The following is a 22802-nucleotide window of genomic DNA, read 5'->3' as shown; positions in this document are numbered from 1 at the left end:
CACCCAGCAGAGAGTGTCCCTGTCCAATCCATGGGCTAATTTCTGCTAACAAGACACTGCGAATTGTATCTGACATGCCAAATTAGGAGCACCTACTTCAAATCATGGGGCTTGGGCTTCAAAACCAGCTGAGTTACTTTTCTGCTCTCCTGCCCTTTGCCCTCAGTGCACGACAGCAGTGCCCTTACCTCTGGGTGCTGCACTGCACTATCTTCAGGAGCAGGTGGATTGCCTTCAGGCGCTGGTGCCCGGTCTGCCTGCACGCCACTCCCACCTGCCATTCCCAGATTTTGGCCAGGGGGAGGTGAGGAATGACCCTTTCCTCAGACAGCATCTGCTTTAGAATTTCAAACCCTGGAAGAAAGCAAATTGAAACTGCTGTTACTTCTGTCAGGACAAAGTCAGTTTTCTCTTCTCCCTACACTAAGTGTTGCTCTAGCAAGGAAGAAATATGGAATTAAATTACCAAATAAAAACATAAGATTTTCTAGACTACATCCTGACATTTCAACTGTTTTCTGGGGCAAAATTTAGGTAAAAATGAGTAAGAATCATACTCAAAATTAAAGCTAGGCCCAAGTAAGGCAGACAAACCACAGGCCCTCATTGTTCTGTGATATGCACTGGAGTTTTGCTGATGGCAAATGATCCACCAGCCTCAATTCCATTAAAAATATTTAAACTCTAAAATAACCTAACAAAACCTTTCATGCTGTATCTAGAAATTAGACCCAGAGCCAGCCTATTTGAATGGATAACCACTTTTAAAAAATGCAATTACAACTATTTCTGTTTCCAATTATGGCATCTTGGAGGGTTTACTAAATCCTCTGTGTAATTACTCTCATATAATGAGATTTTGAATGCAAATTGCATTATTCTAATTGCAACCTCCAAGTCTCTGTGAAGATTTTGTATTTCTAACATAAAATCGCAGCAAGTAAGAGACATTAGAGACATTAGTCAAGTTTCAACTTGACCAAAACTAATCACATTATTTCCAAAACAGTGGAGAATGCAAATTCTGTGTCAAAAGAAAGGGATAACCACAAATCTGTCACAGCTCTTACCTGTCTGAAACCTTCCCAGATGACCTGCTGTCACTGTAAACTTGTAACCCCACTCAGTGTTGCTCATGTCAGAAGTAAATCGGTAATAGAGTGTGTCTCCTGTGGGCAGGGGGAGGAGAAAACCCACATTATTACTCCTGAATTAGTTTTGTTATCTCACAGACAATTCAACTGCAAAGTCTGTAATGACCTGATCCTCAAGATTGTCATTTAAGAGAGGTGATCTTTTATTTTTTGGTGATTACAAAAGCATAGAGCAGTAGGACAAACAAGAGGCTGAAGCAAAACCCATAATGGTTTCCTCTGTGTAAAGATACTTACAAGGAAGGATAATATCTGTTATATTTTTGACAACTACATAGAGGAAGTTGAAGAAATCCCACACTGTACCCATGGAACTTCACTTTTCCAACTGTGTTATGGATCAGTTATGATTTATGAAAAAAGGACCTCTATACAGGCAGCCAAGCTTTTTCCAACAACATTGGAATTCATTGGACAAAGGGTTTAAAATACTTGAAAATACAGTTGTGGCTTTTCCATGTCAGAAAATTCAATTTCACTTTTGCTCTAGGGAAAAAAAATGATTAAACTCCATCACCTAAAAGTGGGAGGAGTACCACAGTGTTTGACCACCAGGCAGTGGAACATTCAAGAGGTTCTTATCATGGTAGCATCTATAGCTTCACCAAGATAAACCCTGATAGTTAGCTGCACAAAACATATCCTTAGCTACAGTGCTCTGTAGTATTAGAGCTGTTAAAACTTAGAATTTCCTTCTGCTCCATGAAAAATCCTATCCCCCTGGGACAAGCAGAATTTTCAGTTTCACAAAGAAGAAAAATTTTGAAAACATTTTTTAAGATTTAAAAACAAACGAACAAAAATCTCAAAACCTGTTTCCTTTTCCATCATGAAATGGAGCCAACACTCTCTCCTACTTTTAGGAGTCTGGGGAAAGCCCTGACATCAAAGGAAAAGGCCAGAAGCCTTCAAATGCCTGGTTTCAGCTAAAGCCTGCTGAGTGAAATCAAGAGCCTTAATCCAGGCAGCCTTGGCTGGAAATGAAGCCTCACAAGGTGAAACTCAAAGTTCACAGCCAAAGCTGCTCCAAAACAATGGCCCTCAAAGTTCAGCCCCTTGGCAAACCTCTGCAACTCTTTGGGAGGAAAAGGAAGACAGAAAAGTTCACAAAAATCCAAAACATTTGCACAGAGCACACATTTGTTTCTAACTGCCACCCTGTAACCCAAACAGCTCCTTGGAACCCAAACTGGTTTGCTAAGAAAGTTCCTAAATCTTTACAGGTGATGACAGGACTCTAAGCCAAACGTTTCCTGCAATGCCCCAGTGCCCAGTGGGTTAAAACAACCCAACCTAAGAAGCAGGAGACCCTTCAGCTCCCTGGTATTTGCTACTTACTGCATTACCAAAGTTGTGCCTAGAGGATCAGACTGAAGCTGTCAAACTACTGATTTTTTTTTTCAGCTGTGCTCTGTGGCACCAGCTGGAGCCAAGGCCTTGGCACAGCCTCTATTTGCTCAGAGCAGCAGTAGAGCACACGGAGACAGAGATAAGCCTATCTATTTTTTTTATAAAAGAATGTGCTTCCTGTGGAAAGTAAGACAAGGCATAAACAATGTAAGTGAATATCGTGCAGAACAAGGGCTGTGCTGGAACAGAATCAAGATCAAAATTTGTTTCCAGTAGCTAAGTGCATGCTTTGACTGGGGTGGAAAAAAAAGGTCACAGCACAAGAGATAAGCCTACTTGTAAGAAACAAATGCAAGAGCAGCAATGGCAGAGCAAACAGATTGGGACCAGAAAAGGATTGGTTTTTTTCCTACATATCTTGGGAACATCCACATTTAACTGTCATCTCTCAGCAATTTCTCTCCAGAGTCCCAGGAATATCCTCCAAGTTTGCCTATTCACCTGGAAGCTCAAAATCATTCCATTTCTGTGGAGACCCACTGAAGCTGTGCCGATCCTGCTGGAAGTCACTGCTGCTGGACATGAGCAACTCATCACAGCCCTCTTCTGTGTTGCACTGAGAGTCAAACTTGACTGAGAGGTAGATAGCACCAGGAATGTGAACTTTATCCTGAGGAATAAACACATGAGCTTCGTGTACTGTCACACTGTGTCACCAAGAAACCACTTAACCATCTAAGCAAGGGAGGGACAACAGATCTTACAGCATCTCCATGAGTCAACATCTATTTGGTATTTTCACCCAGAGCTAATTTAACAAATGTTAAGCATGGCCTATTGTTCACATTAGCTGTTAAACATGTGCAATTAATTGCTTTGCTTTTTGAAAAGCAGTAACTGCTGCTGATATTGATCTCATTGCCAGAACCTAAGGGTTTATATGCAGTTCAGAAATAAAACTCAAAAGAGTCAGAGCAGCAGGGAAATTAAAAATCCCAAGACTGCCCAGAGGCAATAATTACTTACCAGACTATATCAGAAAAATGCTTTCAAACAGTATCAAGAAAAGAAAATCAGACACTGTTTGTGTCAGGGGAAGATAGTCTAAAATGAAAAATCAAGAAAAAAGACTCCACTCCTAGCTTTCATCTAACAGCACAATAACACACTTAATAAACACAATATTTGCTCATTAAGGTCTTGAAACCATTTACAAACATGACCTGCTTTAAACACATGCACAGTAAAGCCAGTTAAGTTAGGCACTTTTCACATGATTGAATTAGGACTACATTAAAGTGCCTTACTGAGCATGTTTCTTTACAGGCCAAGGCCTCAGTCACCTGGCACCTTTCAGAGCAAACCTGGACAGACTTCATGGTGCTTCAAGCACACAAGTCCCCTGGATACACACATGGAGTTTTGTGAGGCTTCTGCCCCAACCACCTTAGTGATTTGAATGAATCTTCAAGCCATGCACTGTACCAGAAGCTAACTCACCTCAAAGTTGGTGTTGTTGTTGTAAGGATGTTGAGATTCTCGCATCTGGACTGCCATGCCAGGCTCCTCCATGAACTGGCAGGCTGTCAGGGCCATGGTTCCCAGCATGCTCTCATTGCACCCATGCAGCACCTTCTGTAGAATCTGGAGACAAGCAACATGTCATGTCCATACAATTTGCTGTCAAAACAACATTTACAAACTCACATGCTGCTGGCTGACACGAGTCTTTTCTAGCCACACAGTGTTTTGGAAGAGGGAATTGAGGTACTAGCAACAAACAAGACAAATTCACAAATGATGCCTACAAGTGTCATCTCCAGAAGTGCAAAAGATTTTACTCTGTCCTCTGTTCCAGATCTTTCAGTCTTAATCTGATTAAAACATGAGAGACATTAGTACATCTCTTCCCACAAATGTGAGAATCAAGGCCAATCCACAAAGTAATTCACAGGAAACTAAAGCTGTAACCAAGGAAGATAAATGACTTTGTTAACACACTAAAAAGGCATCTTTACATTCTGTACCTACAGGTTTTGATTTGAGTAGAATGTGACATATGTTTTAGCCTTCAAAATGCACAACTCCATGTATAAGAAGGAATTACTAGCATCCATTAATGGCTGCAGTGTTTGAAAGCACTACATGCAGGAGCTGAGTCTTTAAAGATAGCCAAAAAATGCCATTTAGTCTATAAGGTCACACTAAATGTAACTCGGAACCACCTGAGACTCCAGTTTTTCACATTTTTCAGAAGAGCACAAAAGCTCTAAATCAGGAGCCTGTTACTTGAGGCCTTTTCCAGGTCCTTCTAGCAACTCATTACATCTCTTCACCTGCAATCTCCTAACTCCTCCTATAAAGTGCAATACTAGCTCAGACCGAAAGGGTCAAAAATTGATTTACTGGGGAAAAGGAGATTAAACTCCAAAGGCAGTTCATAGCACAGTGTGCATTCTTTGCCTCCACACACTTGCAGAACAGCCTAAAACAAAGGCTATGCTTTTGTACTTAATATGCCTTAACAGATTTTTATTCTATCAGTTCATCCTGCCCTTTTCTGAACCCATAAAAACAACCTGGGGCAATTATTTCCATGACATCCTGTGTCAAGAACCAGTTCTTTTGGTTTGTTTTGGACCTGCCACTTATTACCTTAATCTGACACTCCTTTGTTTTCTTACTGGGAGGGCCAGTGAATAATACTTGCTGTTAACTTTTGCATGCTATTTACTGCTTTAAATCCACAGAGAAAGAGGAACAGACTTTTCCATTACTCCTCCTGCCTCAATGGCCCCACAGGAGAAAGATCCAGGATGAAGAAAACCAGTTGGTTCTGAAGTTATCTGAATACTGAAGTTATCCCATGGCTGTAATAATCCCTGCCACTCTTCCCCAGGCCTCTTCCAGCTGTACTGCACCTTATTTTATTTCTTTACTGAGATGAGGGATCAGGTCACACACTGCAGTCCAGACCAAAGCAGACTATTGGTTCAGTGGCACATCAATGCCTTCCCTTTGATTCTTAATTCCTTCTTTGAAGATTCCCAGCCCTTGATTTGCTTTGACTGCTGTGAAGCCTTGAGCTGACACTTCCACTACAACACTCTATTATAATCCCAAGATCATTTCCACCACAGTAACAGGTATTGCAATATGCACACTGAGATCTAACAAAAAGCAGCTTTCAAAAGGCACTGCACATTTTCCCAATTTCCCTATATTTATCTTCCCATCTTGCTCTTTCATAACTGAGTTTCCTCCACAGAGCTAGTTTTTCCATTTTCTCTTAACAAAATCAGCCCATTAAGGCCCTGACAGATTCCAACTTCTTTTTGAGAGCTAATTTAAATATTGGAGTTTCAATTTAGCTAAAAAAAGGAACTGTGAGTATTTTTGTCAGTCAGAGTCTCATGGCATGTAGGCACAGGTTTTGTTCACATGTCTAAGTGAAATCCACTTACTTTTTCCCATAGCTGCTTCTCCTCTAGCTGCATAAGCATGTCCAGGATGTATGTCATGTGGGCTGGGCCACTGAGATCGAGGATTTCCTCATTTATTGCCACATCATCAGGCCACTCAGCTAACAATGATGCCAGCACATGCCTGGCATAAAGAACAGCAATTGCCTCATTGACACGATACAGATAGTCCCTCACAGCCTTTTTACTCCTGGAGTCCAACTCCTTGTGCAGGAGGATGGAACTCTTGGTGCGACGCTGCTTGGCATAGCTGAGCTGGAGATCACTCTCCGTGTTGGTGATCAGTTTTTGGGCCACAGGATTGGTTTCTTCTGTTGCTTTATCACAGAGTGCAGGCTTTGACTGCAAAAGGAGAAATGCAAGTTTAAAACCAGGGTCTCAGCCATTTACTTCCTTCTGTCTGGATAGCTGAGCAGTCCCTCAGACTGCAAACTGAACTGACAAATGAGTTTGTCAAAGAACACTGAAGTGTGATCTCTCACACAGCTACAGGGACAGAGTTCTTCAAAAACTGTTGATGTCAACAGACTTCACTACACACTGATGTATTCCTGACTGCACACACTAGTGGAAACAGCAAGTACAATTGTAACAGAAGTGTTCATTTATGTTGACCTACACAGGTAAAGCTACTTGTACCACAAAATGAGGCAAGTTGGGAGGGACTTTTGGAGATCATTCACATCTGACTTAAAGCTGAGACAACTTCAAAATCAAGGCTATGTCCAGTTAAGCCTGGAGAATTTCCAGGAGTGGATATCTCACAGCCTCTCTATAAGCTGTTGAAAGGCCTATTTTTTTTTTCCTTAAAATTATGTAAAACTACTTCAGAAAGCTCTTGATCTGCTTTGCTATGCAACTGATAAACAGTTGTGCTGGTGACACCACAGGGCCAGGAATGAGCACCCAAAATAAAGCAAAGAGCTTTGGACTATGCTATTGAATGTAAAACCTAAAGCTTGCAAGTGTAGTGTCTACTTTACAAGATAAATTCATTGCTTCCTTGTTCTGCTGAACTTACTGTAAGATAACAATGACATGCTAGAACAGTGGCACAGCCTGAGCTTGTAGCAATTAGATAAAATTTCTCTTGTATGGGGAAAGGAAATTACAGCCTGCAATCACAGTTTGTCCTCCTGCCCTGAGAATCAGCTTCTCTTATTTCCTGAAGGAAGGAATTACAAGGAAGAAATGCATCTTGTTGTACCTGTTCATCACTTTGACATCCAACATTAATAACAGATTATTTCAGACGTTAAAAAAATAATCATCGCAGGTTTGAAGTTATTAAACAGAACTGAAGTTAATGCCTAAATGAATTGTTTCACACTTGCTCCAGTTTGTGGAGATGAACATACCAAACAGGGTAAGATGATCATATCTGTATCCACTGCCTTGGAACTCTGCTCCTCCAGCCTCAGGCGCTTGCTGGGCTGCCACTTCTGAGCCAGAGTTCGGATCCTCTCGTCCGTGGTAATCACATCTCCATCAAACCTTGAAAGAGGCAAAAGCAAATGAAAAATACACAGATGTGTTTTGAAAGCAATGCAAACTAAATGAGTGCAATTACATGCAAATGAAATCTTCCCACCTTCTGTTTTGGAAAGATGAAACTCTCCCTATTTTTATCGTGTTGACTACCTTCCCTGTTCTGACAAGCCAAAGGTTTTAAATGGTAGAAAACTTCTCATTTTTGTGAGAACATGGTGTCTCCATGACATGCTTTGACTACTAGAAGACACATGGAAGCTCTTCATTCTTCCTCAGTTCACAGAATCCAGAGCCATAGTAGGTCTTCACATGAGAATTACACATGGAGAAGAACATGTGATGTGTTCCAGAACATGATGATTTGCTTCCATAAATACAATTTAGTAGGAGTTTATTTCCTTACTTTTTCACACATGAAAACCAAACTGTATCCTTGGAACAAGTTCTGTTCAGCACTGATTAGATTTTAGGTTTTCACCCACATCTAGTAACTGGTTTTGTGCAGGTTCCAAACTTTCACATACCTCTTTTGGACTTCCAGGAAAAAAGAATCTGTTCTTTTCATCTGCAACTCATACATGGCTCGAAGAATATGGAGAGGTGCATTAAGTGCATCATGTGTCATCTGGGCAAGGAGCAAAAAGAGGAATAAAGAAGACATTACAGGGGAAAACCAAAGCTAAGTTACTTTAATGATGTCATAGGTATTATTTTCCCACTTACATAGGTAGAGAATTAATGAACTTGATATCTGGATTAGTAAAAATGAAAAGGAATTTAGCAAAACACTTTCTAATGATTTTGTAGCATTCATTACTGCACTTCTAATTTCCCTTAGAGAACAACACACTGAAAACCCTAGCCACATATTCTGTATATTTAGAAGAAAAACAGCCATATAAACTACCAAATGTTCTCTGCAACCAACAAATGCACAGTAACTTCAAAGGAGGTAAGCTAAGTTTAAATACCAAGAAACATATTTTGGTGGCTTCATCCAAACCCTCCAGTGGATCAAGTTTGTTCTGCTCTACATCCACAGGACCAACAACAGGCTGCTCCACATCTGGATCCTGTTCCCTTTCTTCCAGTTCAGTGTCCTCCTGTTCAGCCAGGGAACTGATATCTTGCTTTGAGGAATACAGCATTATTGACAAAATCTACACAGAAAAAAGGTAGCATATGGTGTGACAGCTGTAGATGTTATTAGTGTATCTGCAACCAGCATTTTAGGAGAACACTATCAGACCTGGGCTGATAATGCTTAATACATGCTACCCTAAAAAGAAGCAGCACCTAAAAAAAGAAAATAAACAGTCACCAAAACAAAAAACCAACATAATTTCCCACTTCACAAATGAGTTACACCTTCCAGCCTGCTACAGGCAACTTCAGTGATTAGCTGGAAGTATAAAAAACATTGAGAAAATAATAACTTAACCATTTCAGTACATCAAAGGTTTGAAGATTCTAGGACAGAGCAAAAGTGACCATCACCAAAATGCCAGTGATGCCACTACACACTCTTCTCTGAAAACATCCCTTTGGCTTCAGCACAGCTACAGTCCCAAATATGAATTACCACAACTCCTGCCTGAGATAAAACATCTAACAGTTGAAGCACACTTGTATTTCAGCAATTAACAAGCACTCAAAGCACATGCCCACAGGTCTATTGACTGCAGCAATACCTTGTACCTGTCACTGAGCAATGCAAGTCTTGCTTTGCTCTGAGATTATTGCTTCTTAAAAGAATGGAATGTTAAAGAAGAGCCTAAACAAAACCCACAAAAGAAACTGAACAGGTAATTAAGGCCTCATCTTGCAATTTTCTTTGAAATACAACCAGATTAATGAGAATCAGCTCCAGCTTTAAAGAAGTTAAGGCTATTATCTACACTCCTCTGATGGACAGAGGAAAGAACATACAGGGACACAGTTAAGTGAACATCTCTTTAGAGACTAATTAGAATTACTCTTGAGACTTCCTTCACAGAAGGCAAGGGCAGTGCCATAGCCTTTCATGCTGCTGTGCAAAGTCTTTTCCCTAACCACCACTTTTCTTACCTCCAAGTCCCGGAGAAGCCACGTCTTACTGAAACCAGTTCCTTTGCTACATTTCTTCACTAGAAGCTTCAATAAACCAGACTGGAGAAAGGCAGCTTGGATCTCCTTAAAACCATGAATCTACACACATAGACACACATATAGAAAGGGAACAATGCATCACAATGTTTGCAAGGCTTTGACAGTCTCAGATCTATTTCCTGTCCAGATGAACAATACTGGGAATCTTTCATTTCCCTAAGATCATAGAATCATAGAATTTAGGGGTTGGAATGGACCTTACAGACCATCCAGTCCCACCCCCCTGCTCTGGGCAGAGACACCTCCTCACTAGATCAGGTTGCTCAAGGCTCATCCAGCCTGGACTTGAACATTGTCAGGGCTGGGGCAGCCACAGCCTCCCTCTGGGCAACCTGTGCCACTGTCTCACCACCCTTTAGAGTAAAAAACTTTTTTCTCAAGTAAAAAACATTTTTCTCAATCCAAAATACAAATCCCCATTTCACATCCCTTAAGGGTATCATCTATGATACACACAGAGTAGTAACTGAGTATCTGTTTTGCTCTGACAGTCCAAAAGACCTGCAGATTCCCTCTTCAAATCCTCCAGGAGTGAGAAAAGGGGAAGATGAGTTTCACTCCAGAAAGTGTTATCTCTATGATTTTCTTCTTCAGCTTTCATGAATGGTCAGCCCCCACAGAGCAGAAGTGATCCAGCTTCCAGCTCAGCCTCACAAATGCTATTTAAAGCCCAGCAACATTTTCAACCCCCTACAGACTGAGAATTAAAGGAGCCAACTGTGTGAGAAATGCCCTTGTGTTAGTTTCCCAATGTGCTCAGACATTACCTAAGTTCCTGCAGCACAGGGTAGATTATGAATCTCTATTAATCTATCATTTTCTACATGTCAGATACCTTCAGTGTTCTGTAAAGCCCCTTTAGAGCAAGTGACAAGACCCAGGTTGTCTCCACTGCCTCAGCATAGCTGCTGTCCATGCTGGTTTGCAGGAGGTGGGTGGATATGAGGACAAAGTGCTGGAGATACTGTCTCAGCTGGGTCTGGGAATCACTGCCTTCTTGTCCAGACTTCTGAATCAACTGATAGTCTTTCACTACAAGAGAGAAAAAACACAATTCATTAAGTTCACCTTCAAATGTTGTGGAGTCATCTCTTACCCACAGCTATGAGTAGGCTGAGACATGAACATGATCCCTACATGAATTATGTTTTAATAAAGGTCTTGGATTAAAATTATCTCCAATTTTCTGAACAGTCAAGATAATATTTATTCAAAGCAAGTTAAAAATCCCCAGGTAACTTCTGGCAGGAGCTGATTGCCTGCACATATATATTTGCACATTAGCAGTACAGCACACAAAGCAGCATGTGTTGTAGTTTACAATTCAAATGGGGAAATTTTTGACCTGTAATTGATATGCTGAAATAAATCTTTCTGCTCTTACTGTTTAAAATGTCAACAGTTACAAAAAAAAACCAAAAAAACCAAACAGCAAAAGAAAAGCTTTTCTATTCAAATCTTCCTTCAATATCAAAAATCAGTTTAGTCTGTTGATTTTTCCAAGTGTCTTTTACATAATTTCAATAGTCAAATCTTGGGACAACCTTTGCTTTAGTAACTTCACAATATGAGGTGATGTGTCCCAAAGCTCAAAGCCTTTGCTTCTAGAAATTCAGCTGATTTGTTATGTGTTAAATGTTTAGCTTGGTCTCAAATTTTTGGGGTATTCAAAATGTTTTGCAAAGTTCTTCCAGGAGGAGGGAAGCAGAGAAGACAGAACAGTTTCTAAAGCACATGATTGAAGAAGTGAAGCCTGTCCTCATGGTAAGCTTTTTTACAGGACCAGGAAAAACCAGCCAAGACAGGATCATTTCAGAAGCAATCAATCAATAATTGCTATGTTTGTGTTTGTTCTTGGCCTTCATTTGCTAGTCAGTAGCACATCTGGCCCATAGTGTCTGGAAACAGGCACTTCCAAAAAATGCAGAGCATTTTTTGAGCAAGAAAATGGACTATCCCAAAAGCTTTTAGGTCCTGAGTACCTTTCCTTTATTTAGCAGCACCTAACTACACAGAGGCACTATAATTTTTTAATTTGCAATTGTTTTAACACATTAAGCACAGGTTGGTACAGGATACAACACAAGCAGTAAGCAAGTCTCAAAAGAGAAACATTTGCTTCATTAAAAGCCTATTCCTGAGATCTCTCAATTAATGGAACGGTCTTAACAGATTTCTAAATCCTTTTCTGAATAAAAACAAATGGCAGAGTTTTTATAAAAGAAAATGAGCCTCCACAATCTTTATTGCAGAAGCTTCTCCACGTGGTTGTGAGCACAGAATAAAATCAGGCAACCTGCTAATAACAGAATTCAAACTCTGCAGACCTGCACAAAGTGGTCTAGAGAAAATATGCTTTTGGGTATCCATAACAAACTGTAAGGAAACACTCTGTGATGCTCTGATAAAACAAAAATGCCACAGAACCTGTTTTCCTCTTTCGGGTTTTGATGTCTACAACCACTGCCCTGTTCTTCTCAGTGAAATGCTTCAGGATGATCACATTGTGAGGCTCATTAGCATTGTCCATGTACACAGAGCGAGTTCCCATGCACAGTACCTGAAATTGTAGAAGTTTGTTATGATTTGGAGTATTTCTTTGCAAATACACAGTCATCTTTTATACTGGTTACATCTGCTTATACTTGGCATTGTGCTTTGTAGCTGAGCAAACTGCCAGGTATGTGCTGATCCTTAGAAAATGGCAGTTCACTTCTACAAAAGAAATGTTTAAAATAACCAACTTAATGCTACACAGGCATTCTAACCTGAAGTAATGGAGTTAAAACCATCAAGAGTGAGCTGGGATTGCTCTGCTTCTATAAAAGTCCTTTTTGATACTCAAACACACTAAGCTGGTTGTCTGGTAGTAGTTGTAAGTAGCATTCACAGAAATGCCAGGTAAAACCAGCCTCATTCTTCTCCATTAGATCAACATTAATGGTGTGCAAGGGGAAAGATGTGAACACTGACACACACTCTGTTCTGACATGGATGTCCCCAAGAGATGAAATCCACAGTATTTAGACACAGACATTTAAAAGCTCCATTACATTTCCTTTAGTATCAATAGGCTACTCACCTCAGGAAACCCAACCAGCACCAACAAAGTGAAGATGTTGGTGTGCTTTAGCTGGAAGGGAAGCTGCTTAATGCAGTGGTCAGTGAAAGCAGCAATCACACTGTGCCACTGTGCAGAAGAGTTCAGAGAGCGAAGAATATCTGCCATGGAGCTTGCCCAGTCCAGACCCACACGGCTGCAAAGCAAGAGGAGGCTGGATTAGGAGGGTTGGTTTTCCCCAAGACAGGGTATCACTGTAATCTGTCACATCTGTAGCTCTCATATCGTTACAGAACAATTTTTCCAAATATTTGGGGCTTTCACATCAGCTGATATATGAATTCTCTTTTGTTTTTCATCACTGCAGCATAAATACTACTATTTTCTTAAAGGGTTTACAGTCCCAAGTCAAAGTGTGCCTGAACACTGCTACTGTTAATCCCTAATTTCAATTTAGAGCTCAGAAGTTTTTGTTTGCACAACAGTAAGTTGGTTATATCCTGTGTATGTGACTACCTGGTCTCTCTGTGGACTACACAAATAATCCAGAGGGATTGGCCTCCTTGCTCTGAAGTTAGTCTTTGAGAAAATCCTTTCCCTCAGCTAATGCTCTGGATATTCTGCCTTTAAATTTCATATACTTTTCTATTTGTTTGTGAACCTACCCTGTGAAACACAGCAACAATGAAAACTAAGTCATGTTTAACAGGCACAACATTGATCTTGAGATCACTGAACATTGACCTTAAGAGCTTTCTCAGCATCTTCAAAATCTGTCCCTCCTTGCTATTTCCAGTGCAATTTCACTATACAAACCACTCTCTCTGGAAAACTCACACACAAAAGGGCCAGATCCAGAACTCAGCACAACATCCAGAACTGGTGACAGTTACACCATGACACACTCTCCTCCTTTCCCAAGCTCCACAAGAGATCATAGAATCAACCAGGTTGGAAAAGACCTCCAAGATGATCAAGTCCAACCCTACTGTGGTTACTAGACCATGGCACTAAGTGCCACATCCAGTCTCAGCTTGAAAACCTCCAGGGATGGTGAATCCTCCCTGGGCAGCACATTCCAGTGCCTACTCACTCTCCCTGTATGTAACAGTGTCAGAGAACTAATGTCATACAACAGATACAGGACTGTATTTCAGTTTTCCATCAAGTTTCCAAACCTTCTTTCCTCCACCATGACATGCTATGTAGGTAAACACAGGAAATTAAGCCACTCATCAACACTCAGCCTTCTTCTGGAAGGAAATGAAGATTCCCACTGCAACAAGGGCTGCAGATGCTAAGCCCTTTCCATGATCACAGTACAGATTTAATTGACTTGCTATTAAAAAGCCTCTAGGCACACAGCAGAGAATGTTATTAACTAATTGGTTTAAAGTAAAAGGCACCTGTCTAAACACACAGCTCCCAGACTGAACAGAAGATGAGTTGTCTTCCATCCTTCTGGCATTGTAGATCCATCTCCTGGTACAAACAAATTATGTTTGGCTGAAAGGATTTTAGTCACTGCAGCATCCACTTCTGCAGGCATAAGCCTGAGGATTAACTGGCCCAGCAGTCCCAAGGTTAAATGGTAAGTTTCATTTAGATGACCAGCATTTGAGATTACAACATGAAACATCAGAGGAAGTATTTGTTCCAGGTTGATCAAAGACATTGTGGAGCCCTACAGAAAGAGAAAAACCTCAGTAAGGCAGGGAAAGAAAACAACATCTTTAGTCAAAGTCAGCACATACAAAAGCTTCTGTTCTAATGGTCTTTCACATAGGACAAAAGGAATGAGAAACTACTTTCCTACTTCAGTTGTTGGCCTGTCAAGCTGCCCTGACACTGACATAAAGCTAAACTGAAGATTTTAACTCTGCAAGTGTTGAACAGATAACACAGATTGCTTCTCAGATCCATCAAGATCCCTTTCCCTCTCCCCCCACCCAGGAACAAGCCCTTACATTCCTCAGTAATATGTCATGTCTTAAGACATTCTAATTCACGTTTTATCCAAGCAACAAGAGCTTATCCCACAACACATCCCACATTTATTTCACTATGAGTTTTATTCATATCCTTTGTGACACCTAGAAAACTCCTCAGACCAAAAGGAAAAGGAACTAACTGATTTGAAGGGTGGTAGCATCGCTGCCAGCAACCCCAGAATCCTCTTCTGAGAGCATTCAGCAAAAACTTGTTCTTGGCTAGGTATTAAAACCTTCTCTGCTGGCTTCTGGGCTGAATCCTCAGGGAGGGAGTCACCTGCTTTTTAAATAAAAACAAAAGAAGAAAATCCCCCAAATGACACTAAAAATAACAGAAATAAGACACAGCTTCATTTTTATAAATGAAACCTAAAAATACATAGGAATTTTAAACAAGATTTTTAAGAGTTGAAAAGAAAGTCTTTAAACAAGTGTATAAAAGAATAGGTAAGGAGATGTAAACCACCTGCTAAAACCACATAAAGGACAGTGCTATGGAGAGATCCATTCAACTCTCATCATTCTTACAACATTAGTCCTTAACAGAGCAAAACACTTAACTTCTGGTTCCAAGTAGACGAGAATACACAAATATTGTGTTAGACCAACAGGATCTATAATCTCAATACATGAATATGTATCTGGGGAAGTCTACCCTGATTTCTAGAACCCTTTGACCTGCAGGGCAGCAGCTGCTCTCACACAGCACACAGCTTGCTTGCATTAAAGCCATTTGCAAATATGCAAAACTGGATTAGGAAGGAAAAAGCAGCTGTTTGCCTTGCACAGGAATGGATATCTCCATGATGGGGAAAGGGAGAAATCATTTTTTACCTGTTGGAGAAACATTCTCATCCACAGGCAAGTCTGACTCTTGTCTCACAACAGCTTTCTTTGCAAGGACAGCTTTGCTGTCACTTCCTTGTTTTCCTGCTTTATCTTCTGCAGGGGACTGGATTGCCTTGCGAGTGTCTCCTTTCCCCTAAAAATAAACCAAAGGTACTAAAAGATTAAACCAAAACTGAATACTTGCAGGAACAAGCATGGGAAGAATACAGTCACCTGCATTTGACAAACACTTTTCTTCAAGTATCAAAGCCTTTCTTTGACTAAGATTTCTTGATGTATACATATGTCTTAAGCTTCCACACAATTAAATTGCATTTGCTCTGCTTTGCTCCTATCTCTGTGCATAATAAAATTATGACACTGTGATCGTTTTATACTGTGTCTAAAACTAGGAAACTCATTCTCCTACCCAAACAGTGCTAACAACCAGGGGAAATGACAGCCCTTCAACAAAGAGTGAGCTTTGCCCCTTCTCTCCAATGCTTTGTGAGTCAGTTGTCTGTAAGAATGTGATGCTTTTGTCTTTGATCAGCTGGAGCTAATGATGAAGTGAACCAAACAACAACTGTCCCCTTTGCCCCTGACTTTTACCAACAAAAGAAATCATTGCTCTCTATGATTTCAGCTACACATCCAGAATAGGATGTTTAGGCATCTGAAGATGACGTAGAGCACACCAGGGGTGCTGGAGATAACAGGTACTTACATTACAACGCACTGTGCTGGGTTTCTCATCTCTTCCCTTCACTGCTTTATCACCAGGATGACTCTTTGGAGCACTATCTGTGGGAAGACTGCCTGAAACAGTGTCATTCTCTGAGAAAGATTCATCTTCTGGTAACATGCAGAGGAGAGCTAAATTTTTCAGACCTGAAAGCAAAAGGTATAAAAGCTCTTTAGCTGTTGAGTGGCAAGATAGGCCAAAACTAGAACTGAAACATTTTGAAAGAGAACTGCAAACTTCTCACACACTTTTTCTGAATACTAGAACTGAAACATTTTGAAAGAGAACTACAAACTTCTCACACACTTCTTCTGAATGTCAACTCCATCAAAAAGATGTTCCCCATCATGTTCATTTAATGATGTGGTCCCATCAGATAATAGTGATGAACAGCTGATGACACCTTCCAACTCACAAAGATATCGTTGGGGTATAGATCTTAATTCATTTAAGGAAGTGTTAGAGAACCTCCCAAAGGTGAAAATTATAAAAGGAACATTAAATTTGTCTTAGCTTTCAATCTTCTGAGCACTTAAATATTTGTACAATAAAACTGTGTGTTGCAAACAGATTCAATAACGACTACGACTAAGTACTTGGTGCTGGTGATATTTCAGCTGCTCACAAAAACTATCAGCAAACTTATCTGAATTTGAGTCTATAAATTTTGATATATTCACAGAAAATCTGCATTTCCAGACAAATCATCATCCCCAAAACTCATCTCCTACTACAAAAAAGGTAAAAAAATTCCTGTCAAGAGACACGGAACAAAAAAACCAACCATTTCCCATCAAGTCATTTGCTGTCCTTCAGCTGTCAGTAACACATCACTAACAGAACATGAAGCTGTATTGACTGATCTCTTCACAACAGCTAAGATGGAAAAAAAAACAACCAGAGAGTTGCCAAGTTGTCTTCAATATTTATGTAAGCATAAAATTAATTTTCTCAAGCACTCTATTTTCCATGTTCCAGTGACCCTGAATGGCACTTGTTCTACATTTGCTTTCTCCATAAACAGTTCTTCTCAGTCAAGTACACAGTAGCTTCCCCTTTCCTTTGGAAACTTTAAAGTGAGTAACCACAGACTTTTCTGACACTTGTAGAAACCATTGTTTCGGTGCAGGAGGAGCTGACTCACCTTTTCCGTGCTGTGCCTTCATCAAGCAGTCTCCAATGAGCTGAATGCACTGATGTTGCAGAACTCTGGCATGACTGAGGACCTGGGAATCTAGTTTCTCTCCTTCTACTTCCTCCCCATTTGCCAGATCTGCACTGTAGAGAGTCAAAGCTGCAAATAACAGCCAGGAATAATTGTGGACATATGGCTGGATGAGCCGCTGCCGGTCGCTGATCCGGATAGTCACCATGGGATACACTGTGATGCTGTGAGTGGGCAAGTGGCTGAAACAAGAAGGGACATCATTTTGATATGCAGAAGCTTTCTTGCTAACCAATGTACTGAGTAACACACAACACCTTTAGAGGAAACTAAAACCCAACACATTCCAGAGGTTCAAAGTGTGGACCTGTTTTTCAAGGTCTTTGGTGCCAAGCACTGAAAACTGTTGTCTAACCTCAGTAATGTTCATCTTTTCTACCCTACCACATAGGGCTGGTAACTCTCCTTCTGCAGCTCTCACAGTGATGGCCAGCAAACAATTGCTACCAAGTTAGTTCAGAGGTTGAGGCAGGTTTTCAAACTGCAGACATTATTGCTGAACTAGTCCTATATTCACTATGTTTCCCCTAAAGGACACCAAGTAGATGTTCTGACGTAGGCACAGCCCTGTATGAAGTACCACAAGAATGACTGATTGTATTTGGCTGCTAATTATTGTTTTTCTGCCAAGTGGGGGAAACAAAACCACATATTTAATACCTGTCAGAGTATTTCTTTGCATGATAACATCCATAGCAAAGGTCAAAGTCATCACACACATTGCAGTTCATTCTCCGACCTATGATAACTCCTTGGCAGTGATCACAGGCATACTCCATGTTAACCATTTCATGGTCATCCTCATGGCCTTCAGGTTTAACTCCACCTGGAAAGGAAGATTTCCCTGTAAAACCTTTCTGATAAAGGACCTTTCCTAACTTCAACTTCACATTCAGTTAGGGAAAGGAAAGTTAAACATTTCTAAGGTATCCAGAAGAAAAGTGTTTGGCTTTATGCATCATTTTGTGCTGGTTTGGGCTGAAGTGGAGTTAACTTTCTTCCCAGTGGCTAGGATGGGGCCATGTTCAGGATTTGTGCAGGGCACAGGGTTGATAATGCAGAGATGTGTTTATTATTGCTGAGCAGAGCTCACACAGAGCCAAGGTCTTTACTGTGTTCCATACTGCCACACTGGCAAGGAAGTTGGGGATGCATGGGAGATTGGGAGGAGACACAGCTGGGACAGGTGACCTAAACTGACCAAAGGGATATTCCATACCATTTGACATCATGCTCAGTATATAAAGTGGGAGGAAGAAGGAGGAAGGGGGGACATCTGGAGTGATGACATTTGTCTTCCCAAGGAACCATTACGCGTGATGGGCCCTGCTCAGCTGGCTGAACACCTCCTGCCCATGGGAAGCAATGAATTAATGCCTTGTTTTGCTCTGCTTGTGTGTGTGGCTTTTGCCTTCTCTATTAAACTGTCTTTATCTCAACCCATGAGTTTTTCTAGCCTTTATGCTTCCAATTTTCTCCCCCATCCCGTTGGTGGGGCAGTGTGTGAGCAGCTGCATGGGGCTTGGTTGCTAGCTGGGGTTAAACCATGACACATTTAGCAGATACCATCTTGCCTTCAAGTAGAGGATTTTGAGGGGTTTTTAATGGTCCTTACCAAGGAAGCAAGTTTTACACAGGTCCATGTCGTTGCACTGCAGGCAGCGGTAGCGATGCCAAGGGGCAATTTCATCACAGCCATCACAGGATATGTCCACATTTAACAGGTCACAGTAACGAGCCACAAACATGTGCATCTAGAGCAACAAATGGACACAATGGACTTGAGTGTTATGTTCTGACTTTCAAGGAAGCTCATTCTAGACAGACAGCAGAACACTTCCCCTGCCAAAAATGGATCTTTATATCATTTTAGACTCTTGAAGGTCTACAGAGAGCCAGAGATGCAACTCATGAACATTCAGTTTAAGCCAGATTGCTTTCTCTGCTTTAGGCTTTTAAAGGTCTCCTATTTACCCCTTCTGCAGATAAGTAAACAAAACATGAGGTCACCTTTCTCTGCTTCTCTGGGTTAGCTTGAGCTATCTTTTCATACCAGGTCTCAAACATTACATCCTGACATTCATCCATCCATTCACAGTTTTGCTTGTAGTCTGCAATTTCATCTTCTTCACTCCACTGACTAAAAGAAAAACAAGCTTACAACTAAGTTTGAATGCAATCAGGCTTCTCTTTCATGTAATTTTACTTGTTTTTTTAAAGAACAAAAGCCTATAACATGCTAATAAAAACAGAATCGAGAACTCCCTTTCATTTGAGCAATAAATGACCAAGAGACACCTTTTTCTTGCCTCTGTGGCATGTTCTTAAAGACATATGGGGCCCAGAATGCAAAATCAGAGCAATCCACACTTAAAAAACTGCTTTTGGAATGCTAGCAGATGACATGAGATTTTAAAAGCTTTTTGGCCTTTACATTTGCTCACGGGTAAGAAGCACAAATATTATAAAACTGCAACATGGAAGTGTTAAAAACATTTGACATTTATCAAGGCAAGAAACAGCATTATCTGCCTCCTGCTATACTGTGAAGTGTTCCAGCAAGAATCAGGTTAAAGATAAAATGTTAATAGTTTTTGCACTAGCAATGCTGCAAAAACATTCCAATACTTCAGCTAAGCCCTTGGGTAGTGGCCAAAATTGTGCCATACTTGTTAATAGTACTTTTACTGCTTGGTCCAGCACAAAGTTCAGGAGCCTTTCTTGGTAAAATGGTATCAATAGATAGCACCATGTGAAAGTTTCTTTCTTCCTGACTCACCAAATGACACTGTCATGAATACTTATGTTCTCCTGTGATGTTGTCATGAGGAGATGTGGTAACTGAATCTCAACAAAGAAGGACAGGTCACTTGGCTCCCAGCTCATATCCAAAAGGTGAAGGAGAGCTGTCTGCACACATGACAAGGCAGGAAGCAATGACCTAAATTAAAACAAAAGGCCACAAAAGATGACAGCTTTGACCTGGAGCTGAAATAGGTCTTTGTGGGGTAAGAGCAGACAACCACTTTACACTGATTTCAGGCTTTACTCTGCATTAAAGTAACTATGATAACCTGAGTTCCTGCCACAAAGATTGAGCTTATGCTACTGCCTGAGCAGTAGCAAGTGTTTGTCTCCTCCCTGCAGTACATATTCTTGTTATATACAGGAATTTCATAGAATCAGCCAGGTGGGAAAAGATCTCCAAGATAATCAAGTCCAACCCTACCATGGTTACTAGACCATGGCACTAAGTGCCACATCCAGTCTCACCTTGAAAACCTCCAGGGATGGTGAATCCACCACCTCCCTGGGCAGCACATGGCAATGCCTGAGCACTCTCTCTGTAAAAAATCTCTTCCTAATATCCAACCTAACCCTCCCCTGGCAGAGCTTGAGTCTGTGCCCTCTTGTCCTGCTGCTGGTTGCCTGGGAGAAGAGACCAACCCCCACCTGACTCCAACCTCCTGTCAGGGAGTTGCAGAGGGGAGAAGGTCTCCCCTGAGCCTCCTCTTCTCCAGGCTGAACACCCCCAGCTCCCTCAGCCTCTCCTCATGGCACTTGTGCTCGAGTCCCTTCACCAGCCTCGTTGCTCTTCTCTGGACCTGCTCCAGCCCCTCAATGTCCCTCCTGACCTGAGGGGCCCAGAACTGAGCATAGGATTCAAGGTGTGGCCTCATGCCATTTGTTCCCTTTGAAACCATTGTCATGTTCAGATGAAACTGGACAAAGACTTGGAAGTTACTGGCAGAGGGACTGACGTTGTCACAAAATTCTCATTTCTCTAGGACACACAGCTATAAATCCCCAAATTCTAACCAGAATGCTAACAAAGCATGAGTTTTGCCATTAAAGCATGGTTGCACAGTTGCCATGTTTACTGTGGCATTGCTCTTGCCCAAGTATTCCACAATAAATTTGCTATTTCTAGTATTTTACTCCTAAGCTTCAGAAACACACTGTGCAATTCTAACTACACAATGCAGTAAGTGAAGGTTTTAACATTCATATATTTATTGTGCCTTTTTGCTTAGTAGCAAAAAAAAAAACCCAACTTGGCATTTTTGACCACAAAATCAAGGCTCCTTATTAAGTTCTGTAAGTAATGCACAGTATGGTCACACTTAATTAACAAATGACAAGGGAAGAGGTGTGGAGGAGCAGGAAATAAAAATCACATAAGTACTGCAAGTAATGTACTGTACCTGTCATTAATAGCACTGAATCCCTTCACAGAATTTACCAGGAACAAAACAAGCTGATAGTAGGACTCTCGAATCTCTTTGTGCAGCTCAGCACCACAGCCCTCCAGGTTTCCAAAGTAGCTGGAAATTAAAGAACCAGTTTAGTAGCCTGAAATTCACTGGTGTGTTGTTTTAGGTAGCAAATTTGTGCAAATTTTACAAACAGCTCATTTTTTAACCCCTCCTCCCCACAAGTGGAAGGATGTCAGTTTTATTTAAAATGTAGCCTAGCAGTTTCAAACACAAAAAAAAGAATCCTGCACCAGGAATCAAGTTAAGAAAGCAAACAGGCAAAGAGAATATCCTTGTGGCACTAATGATAGCACATTCCTTCAAATTAAAAATGTGCTTTACAAAAATCTAATCAAGATCTTAAAGGTAATCAGTGCACTGCAAGATGACCATCAAATGCTCCTAATAAATTTGGAGCCAACTGACAGAGTTCAGACAGCACTGGCAGACACACCACAGAAATCAGACCTCAATTCATGAACCACAGCAGCACAATTTGGCTCCTGCTCTGATCAGCTGGTCACAAAATTTGAAAAAACCCAACAAAATTCCCAACTGTCTTTTTTGACCTAGAACAATGGCACAGTTATATAAGTGATAGGAGCTTTTTTTATGTCTCTAGTGATTACAAGTTAAAGGAGTGAGATCACTACAGTTTTCTCTTAGATGAGAAATAAATCAACCTTTAATTAAACAGAACTTTAGCTACAGCAGTAATTGAAGACTCTACCATCTTTTTGAGTCTGTTGTGACTGTGGTTGGAACTGCCAGGATGTTTCCAGGTGTTCATGCTGTGATTCCAACACATGATACACCTACTGGCATGAAGAGCTGTACAAGCAAGTCCCACTTGAAAATAACTATTAATTGTTATTTTTTAAAATGCAGCACACAAGATAAGCATAGTAGCCTGAAAACTAAACCTCAAGTCATATTTCATTATCCATATGGATTCAAAAGCAGTAACTTTCTACTGTGTTCAATGAATGTGACTAGGGGAAAACAAGGACTAAGACATACTGAATTATAGAATCACAGAATTTAGAGTTGGAGTGGACCTTACAGATCATC

At 40.8% G+C, this 22802-nt stretch overlaps 1 protein-coding gene across 1 annotated transcript; it reads right to left on the bottom strand.

The window, feature by feature from the left end:
- Window positions 1–188: 188 nt before the first annotated feature.
- Window positions 189–21800, bottom strand: LOC103797898 (zinc finger ZZ-type and EF-hand domain-containing protein 1-like; the record flags this gene model as incomplete). The annotated part of the gene is made up of 22 exons (XM_009070135.1): window positions 189–354; window positions 1071–1169; window positions 3006–3174; window positions 4005–4148; window positions 5969–6328; window positions 7345–7480; window positions 8002–8102; window positions 8449–8637; window positions 9545–9664; window positions 10461–10657; window positions 12053–12185; window positions 12708–12882; window positions 14093–14370; window positions 14818–14957; window positions 15512–15659; window positions 16233–16396; window positions 17395–17657; window positions 18136–18301; window positions 19091–19229; window positions 19486–19615; window positions 20255–20416; window positions 21681–21800. Coding segments are annotated over 22 exons (3699 nt in total), but the record flags the coding sequence as incomplete, so codon positions are not given.
- Window positions 21801–22802: the final 1002 nt, after the last annotated feature.

This window comes from Acanthisitta chloris, unplaced genomic scaffold, assembly GCF_000695815.1.
Source record: "Acanthisitta chloris isolate BGI_N310 unplaced genomic scaffold, ASM69581v1 scaffold44240, whole genome shotgun sequence".
In the NCBI taxonomy this organism is placed as follows: domain Eukaryota; kingdom Metazoa; phylum Chordata; class Aves; order Passeriformes; family Acanthisittidae; genus Acanthisitta; species Acanthisitta chloris.
This window is presented reverse-complemented; position numbering and strand designations above follow the sequence as displayed.